Here is a 16,394-nt window from a genome sequence, read left to right as displayed (position 1 = left end):
AGTGTGGAAACTCCTTCTTAAAAAAAGTTGAGTTTTGGGCCTCCCCTGGGGCGCAGCGGTTGAGCGCTGGGATGCGAAGCTGCCCGCAGCCTCTGCAGCGCTGGTTCCATCCCCGGCTGCTTCTCGGCCACTGGAGGAGGGTTCCGCATGGCGTGCAGACCTCTCCTGCTGCCCGCTGCTCCCCTAAGCAGTGTACTTCAGTCCTTCTGCCTGCTCTGCTCCCTGCTCTGGCTCTGGTGAATTCTCTCACCCTCCCACATTTCTGACTGTACCCAGTGCTTGTATAAATAAATAAATAAATAAATAAATAAATAAATAAATAAATAAATCTTTTTAAAAAAAGTTGAATTTGGGGAGGTCGGAAATGGAGGTGGGACAATATGCTTGTAAGACTGCTTTGAGAATAACTTTTGGTACTGGAGTAAGGTAAATGTTATGGGTGGTTTGTAGGAGTCATTCTTCTTCTTTTTTTTTTTTTTAATTTATTTTTGCATAGAAGAACTCAGGGTATAGGCAAGAGGTGCCGGGGGTGAGAGGATTTACCTAAGACAGAGTGGGGAGCAGAACAGGCAGAAATACACCGCTAAAATACACTGAAATACACTGCTAAGGGGGAGCAGTGGGCAAGACAGAAGTCAGCTGTGCGACATGCGGGTTAGCTCCCTGGCTAGGGATCCAACTCAGGCTGTAGTGGTGATCGCACTGAGACTTAACCCTGGGAGGCCCCTATAGTCAGTCTTTTCTCATACCGAGGAGGTGCAGGGAATGGGAACATCATGACATTTGCTATCAGGCTTCTGAGTTTGCATGCAGTAGGCTTTTTTGATGGTTTGGAGATTTGATATTTATCACTTTCTCAAGCAGCTGGGAAAATTTGTGACATGAACTTTTCATTTGACTGAGGTTGAGTCGCACATGGTGTGGCATGTAAGAATGAATTTCATGTCTTCCCTCATTACCTGTATTTAAGTAGTATTTTGTTCTCAGCCTTTTTTTTTTTTAAGATTTTATTTATTTTTGTGTAGAATTGGGGTGTAGCTCAGTGGTGCAGGGGGCACAGGTGAGAGGATTCACCAGAGACAGAATGGGGAGCAGAACAGGCGGATTTACTGAAACACATTGCTGAAGGGAGCAGCGGGCAAGATAGGAGAGGTCTGCTGCATCACATGTGGGTTAGCTCTCTGGCTAGGGATCGAACTCAGGCCTCTGTGGTAGGTGGTGGCGGTGGTAGCACTGAGACTTAACCCCTGGGCTACCAGGGAGGCCCTGTTTTCAACTTCTTACCACTTGTCTAGTACTTTGTAAGTTGTTAGATAGGTGTTTGAAAACAATAACCAGTATCCCCCCTGTCAACTCCCCCGGTTGAGGAAACTACCAAAAGTGGTGATAAATGTTGAACAAAGAGAGATACAGGGTTTTTGTTTTGTTTTTGGATGCCTTTTGAATGTGTTGGTATCTCAAATTTATTTGCATTGGTTGAATTTGCCATATTTGCTGTGAAAAATAGGGAGTTTATATGAGTTAAATCATTGAGGTTCTGAAATGATGGTGAAATTTGGAATCATAGGCTATGGTAGTATTCTTGAATTTGGGAAGTGTAAATGTTAGACCATTCCTTTTGTATGTCACACATCTATCAACTTGGCTCTGTCATCTCGAGTACCTTAAAATATCTTAGCACAAATGTTTGTGTTTATGAAAGCAAGGTAGATACTTTATAGTTTGTTTCTTTTGAAGATAGAGTCAAGTAATGTACTTAAAACTCCTGGTACAATGCTAAGCATTCATTTTATCTATTTTTCCCCCATTTTCTAGATGGTGTCGGACGGCATGACAGGCAGTAATCCTGTGTCCCCTGCCTCATCCAGTTCCCCATCCTCTAGTGGGGCAGGTGGCATCTCCCCCCAGCATATAGCTCAAGATTCCTCTCTGGATGGACCTCCAGGGCCCCCAGATGGTGCCACAGTGCCCCTGGAGGGGCTCAGCTTACCCCAAGCTGCTGACCTGGCTAACAAGGGCCCCAAATGGGAGAAGAGCCATGCTGAGATTGCAGAACAGGCCAAGCACGTATGTATTGGGAAAGCCCACGAGGATTTTGGGTATATTTTTCTCTGAATTCTTATGTCTCGCGGGTAGTTTACATTTTTTCCTTGTAGATTTAGAGTATAGACCCTGATGATCTTGAGCATCTAGCTTGAATTTTGTGCCTTGTTTTCATTTCTATAAAATAGGGATGGTGGGTGTTACAGTCTATTGCTTATTGTATTTAAACTAAAAGAGAATGTAGACATGAAAGTTCTTTGTAGACTGTGAGGCTCTTAACACTTAATGGTTTCTGCTTCTCATTTCTATCCTATAGCCTCTGTTACATATATCCAGTGGTAAGTGTGGACTCTAGACCAGTAACATCAGCATTACTTAGGAACTTACTAGAAATGAAAAATATTGGTATTCTTCTCCATCTGCCCATTTAAAACTCCAGTGTGGAGTCCAGCATTCTGTCTTAAAAAGCACTCCAGATGATTCTGATGCATGCTAGAGCTGTTGGTTTGATACCCATTAGGTCATTTAGTTCTCTGTCTCATCTCTGGCTGTTATTTCCTCTGATTTTTTTTTTTTCCAGGAAAGGGACAAGGATAATGAAGGTAGTTGTCCTGTATTTTAGTTACCTTTATTAAGTAAAAAAAAAAAAATTTCAAATGTGTTATTTTTTTCTTACAAATTGGTGAGTCTAATTGCTATTAATCTTTCTGTGTATAACTCTTCAGTATTTTCAACAGGAAATAAGTACAGTTTTGTAAAAATTGTGTATTTTAAAAGCAGAAACAGGATTGTGTAAATGTGAATTATAGTATATTCTAAATGTGAACATAACTTGAGTAAGTAGAATTCTACAGTGATAAAGAACCTTTGCTAGAGTCAGTAAGGAAGCACGTGCTACCTGCTTCTCCAGGAAGCGCTCCTTGGAATACATTTTCCCAAGTCTTGCTTATATTCTTGGGTGTGGAGGGTCTGTGAAATAATGTAAATAGCATGAAATTTGGTGTTTGGCGCTATTAGATCTATTTTTAATTCCTAGCTCTTACTACATCTTGGCTAAGAGATCTCAAGTAAATCACTTAATCTTCCTGATTTTTTTTTTAAACTCACCTAAAGAGTGTATAACACTTATTTACAGGATTGGGACTTGGATTTAAGACAAATATAAAACACTCAGTCCAATCAGTTGCTAAACCTAGTCAGTGCACAGGAATTTGGCCATGGCCATGAACATATGTGCAGTAACTTGATTGACCTAGCTCTCCCTTGTTAGGAAGCTGAGATTGAGACTCGGATTGCTGAATTGCGGAAGGAGGGTTTCTGGTCACTGAAGAGGCTGCCTAAAGTGCCAGAGCCTCCCCGCCCCAAAGGCCACTGGGACTATCTATGTGAGGAGATGCAGTGGCTCTCTGCTGACTTTGCTCAGGAGCGCCGTTGGAAACGAGGTGTGGCCCGTAAGGTAGGTTGTCAGCGGGGCCCACCTTCCTCTTTCTGTTTCAGGTTTGCTTTTCCTTGATGGATGGGTTGGTTAGAAGGAACCCATACGGAAGAGGGTAAAGTTTCAAGAGGCAATCTCTGACTTCCCAAGATTCTTGGTCTTGAGTATTTTCTTTGCTCTTAGGGAGGGAGTAGATACCTGACTTTGGGGTGTTTTCCTGTGGGTGCCTCATTCTCACAGGTGGTGCGCATGGTAATCAGACATCATGAGGAGCAGCGGCAGAAAGAGGAACGTGCCCGGAGGGAAGAGCAGGCCAAACTGCGGCGAATCGCCTCTACAATGGCTAAGGATGTCAGGCAGTTCTGGAGCAATGTGGAGAAGGTAGCTAGCAGGGACTGGGAAAGGAATATGGATGGGGTTAGATTGGTGTGGGTATCATGGTAGAAGGAAAGATCAAAACTTCTTAAGGGAGTGACTGCTATAATTTGAAGCAACTCTAATGATGTTTCTCTTATGCATTCAGCCTTTCTGGCATTAAGTGCTATGAGAAGAAAGAAGTACAATGGAAAATTATTTCCCCATCTTTTGAGGATTGTTAATTGCACTTCTTGATACCCCCCCAGTTCCTGTCCTTTGCAGTGCATTCAGCATGTTTTTCTTAAAACCTATTTGTGCTATTTATCTGCTGAAATACCAACAGAATTCTCATTTATTAAATTGTTCCCTTATATTACATTGTAATTGTTTCAAAAGAACCACCTGGTTTCCGTATGTATTTTCAGTCTTGCCTCCTAACAGTTTCTTTACCTCTTTTTTTTTTTTTTTTTTTTAAAGATTTATTTATTTATACAAGCACTGGGTATAGTCAGAAGCACGGGAGGGTGAGAGAATTCAGAGCCAGAGCGGGGAGCAGAGCAGGCAGACTGAAGTACACTGCTGAGGGGAGCAGCGGGCAGCAGGGGAGGTCTGTGTGCCATGTGGGACCCTCGCCCGGCAGCCGGGGATTGAACCCGTGCTGCAGAGGCTGCGGGCAGCTTCGCAGCCCAGCGCTCAACCGCTGCGCCACTGGGGAGGCCCCAGTTTCTTTACTTCTTTTCCACTTTGAACATTCTTTTGCACATTCCTGGTTATTTACCCATGCTCTTTCTGCTTTTGCAAATCAAATGCCTTTCTCCTTGTTTCTACTTAGGAAACACCTACTTAGCCCCGGTATATTTGCAAATCTTACCCTGCTGCTTGAGGCTAAGTTGATTCTTCCCTCCCTTGTGCCCCCTTTGTGATTTCGTCAGAAGCACCCTTAATGTTACTTAGCGTTCCCCTCAAAAAGGCCAGCCTAGGACTTAGCATGGATGAGTTTCCTGTAAACATAGCGCAAGTGAGGCCCCAAATAAAAAGATTATCTTGATGAACCCTCCATTTCATACTTGTGGCAGGTGGTGCAATTCAAACAACAATCCCGACTTGAGGAAAAGCGCAAAAAAGCTCTGGACCTGCATCTGGACTTCATTGTGGGGCAAACTGAAAAGTACTCAGACCTTCTGTCGCAGAGCCTCAACCAGCCTCTAGCGAGCTTCAGCAAAGCTGGCTCCTCCCCTTGCCTTGGCTCTTCCTCAGCTGCCTCTAGTCCTCCACCCCCCGTTTCCCGGCTAGATGATGAAGGTGTGTGTTCTCTTTGGCTCTGTTACTCTTCCTCATGTACCCTTTCCAGAGCTGAAAACCCACCCTGTGGCTTGCAGGGCCCCGTGGACTTTGTGACCTTGTTCTCCTGCTATAGATGGGGACTTCCAACCCCAGGAGGAGGAGGAAGAGGATGATGAAGAGACGATTGAGGTTGAAGAACAACAGGAAGGAAATGATGCAGAGACCCAGAGGCGTGAGATTGAGCTACTTCGACATGAGGGAGAATTGCCACTGGAAGAGCTGCTCCGCTCTCTCCCCCCTCAGCTGCTAGGAGGGCCTTCTAGCCCCTCAAGGAGCCCCTCATCTCATGATAGTGATACCCGAGATGGACCTGAAGAAGGTGGTGAAGAAGAGCCCTCTCAAATGTTGAAGGTATAAGCAGAAGGGGTAGAGGGAAGGCTCAGACTGGGTGTAGAGGAGGAGGTTCAAGGACTGAGTTGTGGTCTGCAAAGTTATATTTAGTAGTCTTTCCTGGTTAAAGATAATTGGACTCTTACTTGGGAATGGGTAATGAAGAATCTAAGTTTGGGGTAAGTTGCATTTGGAGGTGGACAGTGTTTGTGATGCTGTAGTGGGAAAGTGAAAAAGTACATATTCTGGCCCTGTTTGTTGTATGAATGGGCCTCTTAATGATTTGTAGGTTTGAAGCTGGGATGTAATCTGTATGTAGTGTCTTTGAGACCTAAACTTTCTTACTTGTTCCTATGAATGCATGGAAACAGTGTTGACAGTCTGTACTTTTTAGCTAGCACTTTCACAGGTCCTTCCCCAGGCAGTGGGGCCAGGATTTGGTAGCTGGTGCTAAGAGAAAATCCTTGATTACATCCTTGCCCTGATACTGTGCCAGTGGCAGCTGTCAATGAATGAGACAGAAATTGTTCTTTGCTAACTTATTCGACACGATACCTTTCTGCTGCTCTCTAACCATAGGCCTGCTCCTTTTTCACCTTTCGCCATGTAGGTAAAAGCCCCACCTTCTGTCACACAGCGCAACAAACAGCATTGGCATCCAGATGAAGATGATGAAGAGTTTACTGCCAATGAGGATGAAGGTTAGATTGTTTCCAATCGTACTACCCCTTACCTTTTCAATTGTCTGGATCTGATCTTTCAGACTTTCTAACCTCTTAAACTAATGTCATGGGTTGTGTTTCCCTGTTCATTTTGCTTTATCTTTCCTAGCGGAGGATGAAGAGGATACCATAGCAGCTGAGGAGCAGTTGGAAGGGGAGGTGGATCATGCCATGGAACTGAGCGAATTGGCTCGAGAAGGTGACAGTTTACTGAGAGCATTCACTTGATATCTCCTTTGTGTAGAGTGGTAGAGGTAAAGGGATGAATAAAAAACACTTTATCACCTCTGGAGAAACTCCAGGATTATGAACAAAGACACTTGTATAAATAATTATATCAGAATGTGATGAATGGTTATGATGGAATTTTTTTAGTTTTGAAGATTTATTTATACAAGAATCGGTTACAGGCCAGATGTGCAGGAGGGTGAAAGGATTCACTTGAGACAGAGCGGGGAACAGAACAGGCAAACTGATGAAATACACTGCTGAGGGGAGCAGCAGGCGAGACAGGAGAGGTCTGGTTCTCCATGTGGGCATCTCCGCAGCTGGCGGGGATCGAACCGGCACTGCAGAGTCTGCGGACAGCACTGAGCTCAACCCCCTACGCCACTGGGGAGGCAGTTATGATGGAAATTTAAAGTGATATGAGAGCTCAGTGGAGAGAACTTATATTGTAAAAGGATGTTGGCAGTGTTTGATCTGAACTTTTTTTAAAAAAAATTTTATTTTTAATTATTCATTCAAAAGATGGGGTGTAGGCCAGAGGTGCGGTATGGGGGTTGTGAGAGGATTCACCAGAGACAGAGTGGTAGCAGAATAGGGAGATCGATTGAAATACACTGCTGAGGGGGGTAACTGGTGAGACAGGAGAGGTCTGCTGTGCCATGTGGGTTGCTCCCTGGCTGGGGATTGAACTCATGCTGCAGTGGCTGTCGATAGCTTAATAGTGCTGAGACTTAACCCCTTGGGCCACCAGGGAGGCCCCCTGATCTGAACTTTAAGGGGAGGTTTCTCAGATTGTTAATGTCCTTTTCCGCAGAAGGCAGCACAGTTCTAACCCAGGTTGTGGGACTTGATTTTAGTAGCTGGTCCTGAAGATAAGCTGTTTAGCCTCCCCTCTGATATGGGACTGTCAGTTACACAGGACCTGGGATGAATTGGCTTGGCTCAGACGTCCCTTCTCTCTCCTGCTCAAAGCAACCAAAAGCTTACCCTTCTTTTTTGTTCCAGGTGAATTGTCTATGGAGGAGCTACTGCAGCAGTATGCAGGAGCTTATGCTTCTGATGCCTCTGCCCCAGAATCTGTAAGTAGTGAAGAGGAAGATGAAGATGAGGCTAACAGCTCTGACTGTGAACCAGAGGGCGTCACAGAAGCTGAAGAGGCTCCGGAAGAGGATAGTAGCAGTCAGTCAGGTGAAGGTATGTTCATGAGGCAAGAGCTATGGAGGACAGGCACTGAAGCAGCAGGCACTGGTGAGCACTAAATCTTGGTCTTGTGCTTTAGATTCTGCTGGGGAGCAGAGTGGGGATGATGATGATGATGATGATCATTCGGAGGAGGAAGAAACAAGCGGGAGTTCAGAATCAGAGGAATCAGAGTCTGAGGAGTCTGAGGATTCTCAGTCACAGAGCCAAGCAGATGAGGAAGAGGAGGAAGATGACGACTTTGGGGTGGAGTACTTGCTTGCCCGGGATGAAGAACAGAGTGAGGCGGATGGGGGCAGTGGCCCTCCCACCCCAGGGCCCACCACTACTCTCGGCCCTAAGAAAGAAATTACTGATATTGCTGCAGCTGCTGAAAGTCTCCAGCCTAAGGGTTACACCTTGGCTACTACCCAGGTATTGCTAGGTCCCAACTTAAGCTTTCTTATATCTAGACTTTCCTATTTCTCAGTGACAAATGCCTCAATTCCACCTTAATATCCCTTCCTACCAGGTGAAGACACCCATTCCTTTGCTCCTTCGAGGCCAGCTCCGGGAGTACCAACACATTGGGCTGGACTGGCTGGTTACTATGTATGAGAAGAAGCTTAATGGTATTCTTGCTGATGAGATGGGACTGGGCAAGACAATCCAGACCATCTCACTGCTTGCCCATTTGGCCTATGAGAAAGGTAACTAGACAGGGCCCCTTCCTCTTGGGCTCCTGTAAACCAACTCTATGGGAAACTGTAGGATGGTGAAACACTCTTGTTGTTAGTAGAGTCATTGATGCTGTCAGTAGCTGTATAGAAAGGCCAGTATAGGTGCCCAGATTTTTAGGAAGGCCATTAGAATAGACTGGTCAGGGTTATACCTGAACAAACAGAACCTCAAAGTTTATATTTTCTTAACATACCTCATTCTTTTGTTAAACAGGTAACTGGGGTCCCCATTTGATCATTGTCCCCACCAGTGTGATGTTAAACTGGGAGATGGAGCTGAAACGTTGGTGCCCCAGCTTTAAAATCCTCACTTATTATGGAGCACAGAAAGAGAGGAAGCTTAAGCGGCAGGTTTGTTCCTTCAAGTGATCACTCTCATACCCCCTTCCGCATATGATGTCTCCTTTACTTTTAGGCCTTGCCCTTTAATGAGTTTCCTCCCATATCTGTTGCTCCATTCTATTTTATGAATTCTTTTCTCCCAAACTGATTAGTATTCCTTGAGGATCTTAGCACATTTTCACTTTGCCTTTTCTTTGCTTTTCACCCCTTTCTCTGCTGCTTTCTTTTGCTATCTCAGGGCTGGACCAAGCCCAATGCCTTCCATGTGTGTATCACATCTTACAAGCTGGTGCTGCAGGACCACCAGGCCTTTCGCCGCAAAAACTGGCGCTATCTCATTCTGGATGAGGCTCAGAACATCAAGAACTTCAAGTCACAGCGCTGGCAGTCACTGCTCAACTTCAACAGGTGGAGATGGGCATTTGTGCAAGTATTGACTTGGTCTGAAGGGTGGGGCTTGGAAGTTTGGGGTCTTGCTGACCATCTTCTCTTTAATTTCCTGTCTCTCTGCAGCCAGAGGCGCCTGCTCCTCACAGGAACTCCCTTGCAGAATAGCCTCATGGAGTTGTGGTCCTTGATGCACTTTTTGATGCCCCATGTCTTCCAGTCTCACCGAGAGTTCAAAGAGTGGTTCTCTAACCCCCTAACTGGCATGATTGAGGGCAGCCAAGAGTACAATGAAGGTCTAGTGAAACGCCTTCATAAGGTAGGGTCTGTAACGGTTTATCAGGGCAATACCAAGAAAATGCTTAGGGAGAGGAAAGTCTTCACTAGATTGAACTCACCCACTTGTCAAGGTGCAGTGACTACCCTTTGCCACCTTGAGTAACCTCATCTTTGTCATTATTTTGCTTGCTTTCCTTAATGGTGACGTTTCTGTCTTTATTATCTGAATAGAATGATACTATTGATTAGTTCCTGCTTGAATTTTTTTTTTGTCTCTATTGGCTTGCCTCAGCTTGGTATTTCGGAGGTTATGCATACTCTCTGTTTTGGTTATGGACTCCTTTTTTTTTTTTTTTGTCTCGCTCTTAAATTTAACATTTCTGCATTTGGATCTTTACTTTTTTGTCTCTTAATTTATGTATCTCAATACTCATAATATTTTGGCTATTTTCTCTGTGATAAAGATCCCCCAATTGGTATCCTTAATCCTTTCACTGTCTATAGATCACTCATCCTGCATTTTAAATTTCTGACTCGATGTCTTTGAAAGTTCCTCTTGAATTCTGTCAGTTCTAAGCCAAAGTTCTGAAACCTTATAGCCTAAACGTTCTATATCTTTTCGTTAATTGCACCATCATTTTGGCTTCTTGAACTGGAAACCATGAAGTTTTTCTCAACAATTACCTCTTCCTTCATTTTATTTCCCTTCACTTTTTTTCACATTAGCGTAAAGACTGACCTATCACATTTCACCTTCTAAAATCTCAGTTAGCCTTTTGTTTTCTATGCATGTCACTGCCACAGTTTTTTTTTAAAAGATTTATTTATTTATGCATACAAGAACTGGGGTACGGGCCAGAGATGCGGGTGGTTAGAGGATTCACCAGAGACAGTAGGGAGCAGAACAGGCAGATATACTGAAATACACTGCTGAGGGGAGCAGCAGGTGAGACAGTGGAGAGGTCTACTGCACCATGTGGGTAGCTCCCTGGCCAGCTTGGATCGAATTCTTGCTGCAGAGATTGCTGGTAGCTTCATTGTGCTGTGCTTAACCCCTTGTGCCACCAGGAAGGCCCCAACTGCCACAATTTTTATTCTTGTTTTTTTCCTGTATTTACTATAATAATCTTGTAAAATTGCAGTGACTCCTTGAAATGTTTGAGACCTCCCCCCTGCATGGTTGGTTGCTCTGCCACCCGAGCTTCCTTTCATATCATGAATATTATTTTTATGTCTGTGTCCTTCACCAGACAGTAAATCCTTGCGAGGAGGGTGTGTATCTGACTTATCTTTGTGTGTTTGGTTCCTGGCATACTGCATGGCTCCATACATGTTTATGGGTGGGCTAAGTCAGCACTCAGCCAGTCATCAGACCAACTAGAGGGGCTAGACTGGGAGTCAGTGCCCCCATTCCTGTCAGCCTCCTGCTTAATTCTTTTAGGTCTTGAGGCCTTTTTTGCTGCGTCGGGTTAAGGTGGATGTTGAGAAGCAGATGCCTAAAAAGTATGAGCATGTTATCCGCTGCCGACTCTCCAAGCGCCAACGCTGTCTCTATGATGACTTCATGGCACAGACCACGTAAGGAAGGACTGAGAGTGGGTCATGGAATGCTAGTTTAGAGCAGAGGTGACTATATCCCATTTATTTTTCCTCTCTCCCAGCACTAAGGAGACACTAGCCACGGGCCATTTTATGAGTGTCATCAATATTTTGATGCAGCTGCGAAAAGTCTGCAATCATCCAAACCTGTTTGATCCTCGACCTGTTACCTCTCCCTTCATCACCCCAGGCATCTGCTTCAGCACCGCCTCTTTGGTGCTAAGGGCCACAGATATCCACCCCCTCCAGGTAAGTAATTGCCTCCAGGATTATTTGCTCTAGGCCAATTTCATATCTCTTTAGGTTAAAGTCTGACCTTTTGCATCCTATGTCTCCATCATTTCAACACTACCCCCCAAGTTGCATCGTTTTCTAGCCATGTGACTTTGGGCAAGTTAATTATCAGCCTCTAACACTACGTTTCTATTCTGAAGTATGTGAGAATTGTGTATTTTGGGAAGTGTTTTTGATATCAAGAATGATTAATGGTTAATATTTTATTTTCCTAGTTCTTTCTGGTTCCAAATTATTTTTTATATAAAATAGCAGATTTCACCATTTTTAAGTGTATGGTTCTATGGCATTACATATATTCAGTTGAACAACTATCACCACCAGCCATCATCAGAACTTTTTTCATCTTTCCAAACTGAACCTCCATACCCATTTAATAATTTTTAATTTCTCTCTATTATTCTCCCCCCTCCAGCCTTTGGTAGCCACTGTTGTATTTTCTGTCTCTAAATTAGAGAGACAGATTTTGTCTTTTGTGACTGGCTTATTTCACATAGCATTATGTCTTCAAGGTTCATCAGTGTTGTCAGAATTTCTTTTTTAAAGTTTTGGTGATACTCATATCCATACACATGTGTATATGCAGTTATCCTTCAATAGCATTGGGATTAATCTAAGGATTTGTGGGTTCTGCATTCAGAGATTCAACCAATCATGAGTGTAAAACCCATATATGAAGGGTGGACTCTAAGGGATTTGTGCATCTACGGATTTTGGTATTGTGGGGGGGAAATCCTAAAACCAGTGTCCTGCAGAAGCCAAGAGACGATTGTAGTTGGATTTTAGGGGACGTCAAAAGTTCTACACAGATTTTTAATTTTTCTGCATAGGACTGGGATGTAGTGCAGTGGAGGTGTTGGGGGGATTGTGGGGAGCAGTGAGAGGATTCCCCAGAGAGAGTGGAGAGCAGATAGTGGCAGGTTTACTGCTAAGGGGAGCAGTGGGTAAGACTGGAGAGGTCTGCGTCATATGTGGGTTACCCTGGTCAGGGATTGAACTCAGGCTGTAGTGGTGATAGCTCTGAGACTTTACCCCTAGGCCACCAGGGAGGCCCTACACAGATAAACTACAAGGGGCGTGGTACCCTAATTCCTGCATCATTCAAGGGTTAACAGTTTGCAAGCAGTGTGTGTATGTATATATATAGTGCTGCAAACACACATACTATGTTTTGTTTACTTTTTCATCTGACAAAGGATACTTGGGTTGCTTTTTTTTTTTTTTAGATATATTTATTTATAGAAGAACTGGGGTGTAGGGCAGGAGTGCGGGAGGGTGAGAGGATTCACAGAGACAGAGCAGGGAACAGAACAGGCAGATGGACTGAAATACACTGCTGGGGGGAGCAGTGGGTGCGACAGGAGAGGTCTGCTGCGCCATGTGGGATCCTCGCTGGCTGGCCGGGATGGAACTGGTGCTGTAGAGGCTGCGGATAGCTTCACAGCGCTGCGCTCAACTGCCTGTGCCACCAGGGGAGGCCCCCCCCCTTTTTTTTAAAGATTTATTTATTTGGGCCTCCCTAGTGGCGCAGCAGTTGAGCGCTGGGTTGCGAAGCTGTCCGCAGCCTCTGCGGTGCCGGTTCGATCCCCGGATGCTCCCCAGCCATTGGAGGAGGGTCCCTCATGGTGCACAGACCTCTCCTGCCGCCCGCTGCTCCCCTCAGCAGTGTACTTTGGTCCCTCTGCCTGCTCTGCTCCCCAGTCTGGCTCTGGTGAATTCTCTCACCCTCCCGCGCTTCTGACTGTACCCAGTGCTTGTATAAATAAACAAATTAAAAAAAAAAAGATTTATTTATTTATGCATACAAGAGCTGGGGTATAGGCCAGAGGTGGGGCGGGGGTTGGTGAGAGGATTCACCAGAGACAGAGTGGGAAACAGAACAGGTAGATTGACCAAAGTGCACTGCTGAGGGGAGCAGTGGGCGAGTCAGGAGAGATCTGCTGCACCATGTGGGTTTCTCCCTGGCCGGCCGGGGGATCGAACTTGTGCTGCAGAGCTTGCAGACAGCTTCATAGGTTGCATCTTAACCCCTTGTGTCACCAGGGAGGACTTGCTTCCATTTTTTGCCTCTTGTGAATAATGTTGCCAAAAACAAAGGTGTTTAAATATCTGTTCAAGTTCAAATATCTGTTCAGTTGTTTCAGTTCTTCTGGGTACATCCCAGAAGTACAATTGCTGGATTATATGGTAATTTTATGAGGGCCTACCTGCCTTACTGTTTTCCATTTTATATTCCCACCAGCAATTCATAATGGTCTGATTTTTCTGAGGTGATTTTGATTTACTTTTTTCTAATGATTAGTGATCCTTCACATCTTAGAAAAATGTCTAGGGCTTCCCTGGTGGCCTAGGGATTAAGTCTCAGCGCTATCACTGCTGCAGCCTGAGTTCAGTCCCTGGCCAGGGAGCTAACCCACATGGCTCAACAGACCTTTTCTATCTCACCTACTTCTCCCCTTAGCAGTGTACTTCAGTATATCTGTCTGTTCTGCCTCCACTCTGTCTCTGTCACCCCCTGTACTTCTGGCCTACACCTCAGTTCTTCTATGCAAAAATAGAATCTTAAAAAGAAAAGAATGCCTAGTCAAGATCTTTGCTGATTTCTTTTTTTTTTTTTAAAGATTTATTCATGCATACAAGAACTGGGGTACAGGCAAGATGTGCGGGAGGGTGAGAGGATTCACCAGAGACAGAGCGGGGAACAGAACAGGCAGACTGACCGAACACTGCTGAGGGGAGCAGCGGGCGAGACAGGAGGGGTCTGCTGCACCATGTGGGTATCTCATCAGCCGTCTGTCTGGGATTGAACCTGCCATGCAGAGGCTGCCGACAGCTTCACAGCGTTATGTTCAAGTGCCCGTGCCACCGGGGAGGCCCCTCTGCTGATTTTTCTTTTTTTTTTTTCCCAGTTTGACCTTTTATTGGCATCACACATATAATTTATTTGTATTAATCTTTTTTAGTTTTTATATTCCCTGTATAATTGCAACCCCGATTTTGACCCCAATCCCTCCTCCCCCCAATCCCTCCTCCCCCCCACCCCAAAGAGTGTCTCTAGTTCATAGTTGTTTGTTGATTTTGATTTTTTTCTTTCTTATAGTTATTCTTTTTCCTGTTCCCCTCTGCTGATTTTTCAACTGAGTTGTTTGGCTTTTGTTGTTGTGTTGTAAGAAATCTTTTTTTTTTTTTTTAAAGATTTATTTATTATGTGTACAAGAACTGGGATGTAAGCCAGAGGTACAGGTAGTGAGAGGATTCACCAGAGAGAGTGGGGAACAGAACAGGCAGATCCACTGAAATATACTGCCGAGGGGAGCAGTGGGTGAGGCAGGAGAGGTCTGCTGCGCTATGTGGGTTACCTCCCTGGCCCGCTGGGCATTGAATTCATGCTACAGTGGCTAGCGATAGCTTGATAGCGCTGTTTTTAGCTCCTCCACCACCAGGGAGGCCCCCAGGAATTCTTCATATGTATTGAGTATTAACCTCTTAGCAGATAGATGATTTGTAAATATATTGTCCCATTTTGTGGGTTGCCTTTTCACTCTGTTGAAATGCCCTTTGATGCAGTCCTGTTTATCAGTTTTCCTATGTTGCCTGTGCTTTTGGTATCAGAGCAAAGGCATCATTGCTGTGTTGGTTCTTTAACACCTTCCTTTGTGTTTCTTCTCATGCCAGCGGATAGATATGGGTCGGTTTGATCTTATTGGCCTGGAGGGTCGTGTCTCTAGATATGAGGCGGACACATTTCTGCCCCGGCACCGCCTCTCCCGCCGGGTACTACTAGAGGTGGCTACTGCTCCTGACCCCCCACCACGACCCAAGCCAGTCAAGATGAAGGTCAACAGGTACCAGGGCTGAGGAATGGGGGTGGGTTTCTGGAGAAAGTGACAACAATTGGTTGGGGGGGAATTGGATTGGAAAGGGAAGAGCTGAAGGCTATCCTAGGCTGTTTATATGAGATTAATGCAAAGTGCTGGGGGAGGAGGGGTTGGGAGAGAGAGAAAAATAGATGGTGGTTCTGGGATGGGTCCTTGTGTTTGTAACTTTCCTGCTTAGTGATTTATCTTGGATTTTTTTCCCTTTTCTCCTTTGGGTCTTTTCCCTTTTACTTTTATACTTTTATCTTTCTTCCTCCTCTTTCCTATTCCTTATTTCCTCCCTCCCTACCCACAACTTGTTTTTTCCTCATAGGATGCTGCAGCCAGTGCCCAAACAAGAAGGCCGGACAGTGGTGGTGGTGAACAACCCACGGACTCCTCTGGGCCCTGTCCCAGTCCGACCTCCCCCAAGCCCTGAGTTCTCAGCCCAGCCCACCCTAGGCCCAACTCCTCCTGTGCTGCCAGCACCACTGATGGTGTCAGCCTCGCCTGCTGGGCCCCCACTTATTTCAGCATCCCGGACCCCTGGCCCTGTTCTATTGCCCCCACTGCAGCCAAACAGTGGGCCTCTTCCCCATGGTGAGTTTTGAGGGAGTTGGGATGCTCTGGGGCATTTCAGGTAGATTTTCCAGGCCAGGGAAGTAGTTAATGAAATTAGATTGTTTGAGTAGATGGTTGGAGACAGTGGTTTGTGCTTGATGGGCTGGAGGGGAGTATGCATAATGGCTTCTGGGAGCAGGCTAAGGCTCTAGTTAGAGTATGACCAGTGTTTGTTTTGTGTCCACAGTGTTGCCATCCCCCTTGGGAGTCCTGAGTGGAACCTCACGGCCTCCCACACCAACCTTGTCCCTAAAGCCAGCCCCACCTGCCCCTGTTCGCCTGAGCCCAGCCCCACCCCCAGGGTCCTCTAGCCTCTTGAAACCCCTAACAGTGCCACCGGGCTACACTTTCCCTTCTGCTGCTGCCACCACCACTTCCACCACCACCACCACTGCTCCTACCACTGCAGTGTCAGCTCCTAATCCTGCACCACAGCGTCTCATCCTGTCTCCTGATATGCAAGCTCGCCTTCCCTGTAAGTTCCCAGGGCTTTGTGAGGGTTAGGCACTTGCGATAGGAAGAAGGTGTATGTGCTGCAGAACTGGAGAAGAAAGCTTGGGAATGGGAGAGTACCAAATTCTAGATGGCTTATGTATTAGATATTTTGCTACACAGTGGTAGTTCATCAAGAGCCTTT

General features: G+C 45.4%; 1 protein-coding gene and 1 non-coding gene across 5 annotated transcripts in view; both read left to right on the top strand.

The window, feature by feature from the left end:
* The window catches only part of SRCAP (Snf2 related CREBBP activator protein), a 33,815-nt gene that overhangs the window by 2,981 nt on the left and 14,440 nt on the right, over positions 1–16,394 (top strand). For all 4 annotated transcript variants that reach the window (XM_054693731.1, XM_054693729.1, XM_054693732.1 and 1 more), the window contains 18 exons: positions 1,816–2,067; positions 3,314–3,499; positions 3,719–3,859; positions 4,912–5,137; positions 5,253–5,530; positions 6,120–6,210; positions 6,341–6,430; positions 7,465–7,653; positions 7,739–8,073; positions 8,171–8,348; positions 8,593–8,729; positions 8,959–9,128; positions 9,234–9,426; positions 10,828–10,964; positions 11,048–11,234; positions 14,955–15,124; positions 15,471–15,736; positions 15,945–16,232. In XM_054693731.1, the coding sequence (XP_054549706.1) occupies positions 1,816–2,067; positions 3,314–3,499; positions 3,719–3,859; positions 4,912–5,137; positions 5,253–5,530; positions 6,120–6,210; positions 6,341–6,430; positions 7,465–7,653; positions 7,739–8,073; positions 8,171–8,348; positions 8,593–8,729; positions 8,959–9,128; positions 9,234–9,426; positions 10,828–10,964; positions 11,048–11,234; positions 14,955–15,124; positions 15,471–15,736; positions 15,945–16,232 (3,514 nt within the window). The remainder of the gene's footprint in view (positions 1–1,815; positions 2,068–3,313; positions 3,500–3,718; positions 3,860–4,911; positions 5,138–5,252; positions 5,531–6,119; positions 6,211–6,340; positions 6,431–7,464; positions 7,654–7,738; positions 8,074–8,170; positions 8,349–8,592; positions 8,730–8,958; positions 9,129–9,233; positions 9,427–10,827; positions 10,965–11,047; positions 11,235–14,954; positions 15,125–15,470; positions 15,737–15,944; positions 16,233–16,394) is intronic.
* LOC119242449 (small nucleolar RNA SNORA30/SNORA37 family) lies at positions 5,904–6,032 on the top strand. Its single transcript, XR_005124460.1, has one exon. It is a non-coding gene; the product is annotated as a small nucleolar RNA SNORA30/SNORA37 family (small nucleolar RNA).

The sequence above is a fragment of the Talpa occidentalis genome, unplaced genomic scaffold (assembly GCF_014898055.3).
Source record: "Talpa occidentalis isolate TD23 unplaced genomic scaffold, MPIMG_talOcc4v2.1 talOcc4.12, whole genome shotgun sequence".
Lineage (NCBI taxonomy): Eukaryota > Metazoa > Chordata > Mammalia > Eulipotyphla > Talpidae > Talpa > Talpa occidentalis.
Note: the sequence above shows the minus strand (reverse complement) of the source record. Positions and strands in the feature narration are given on the sequence as shown.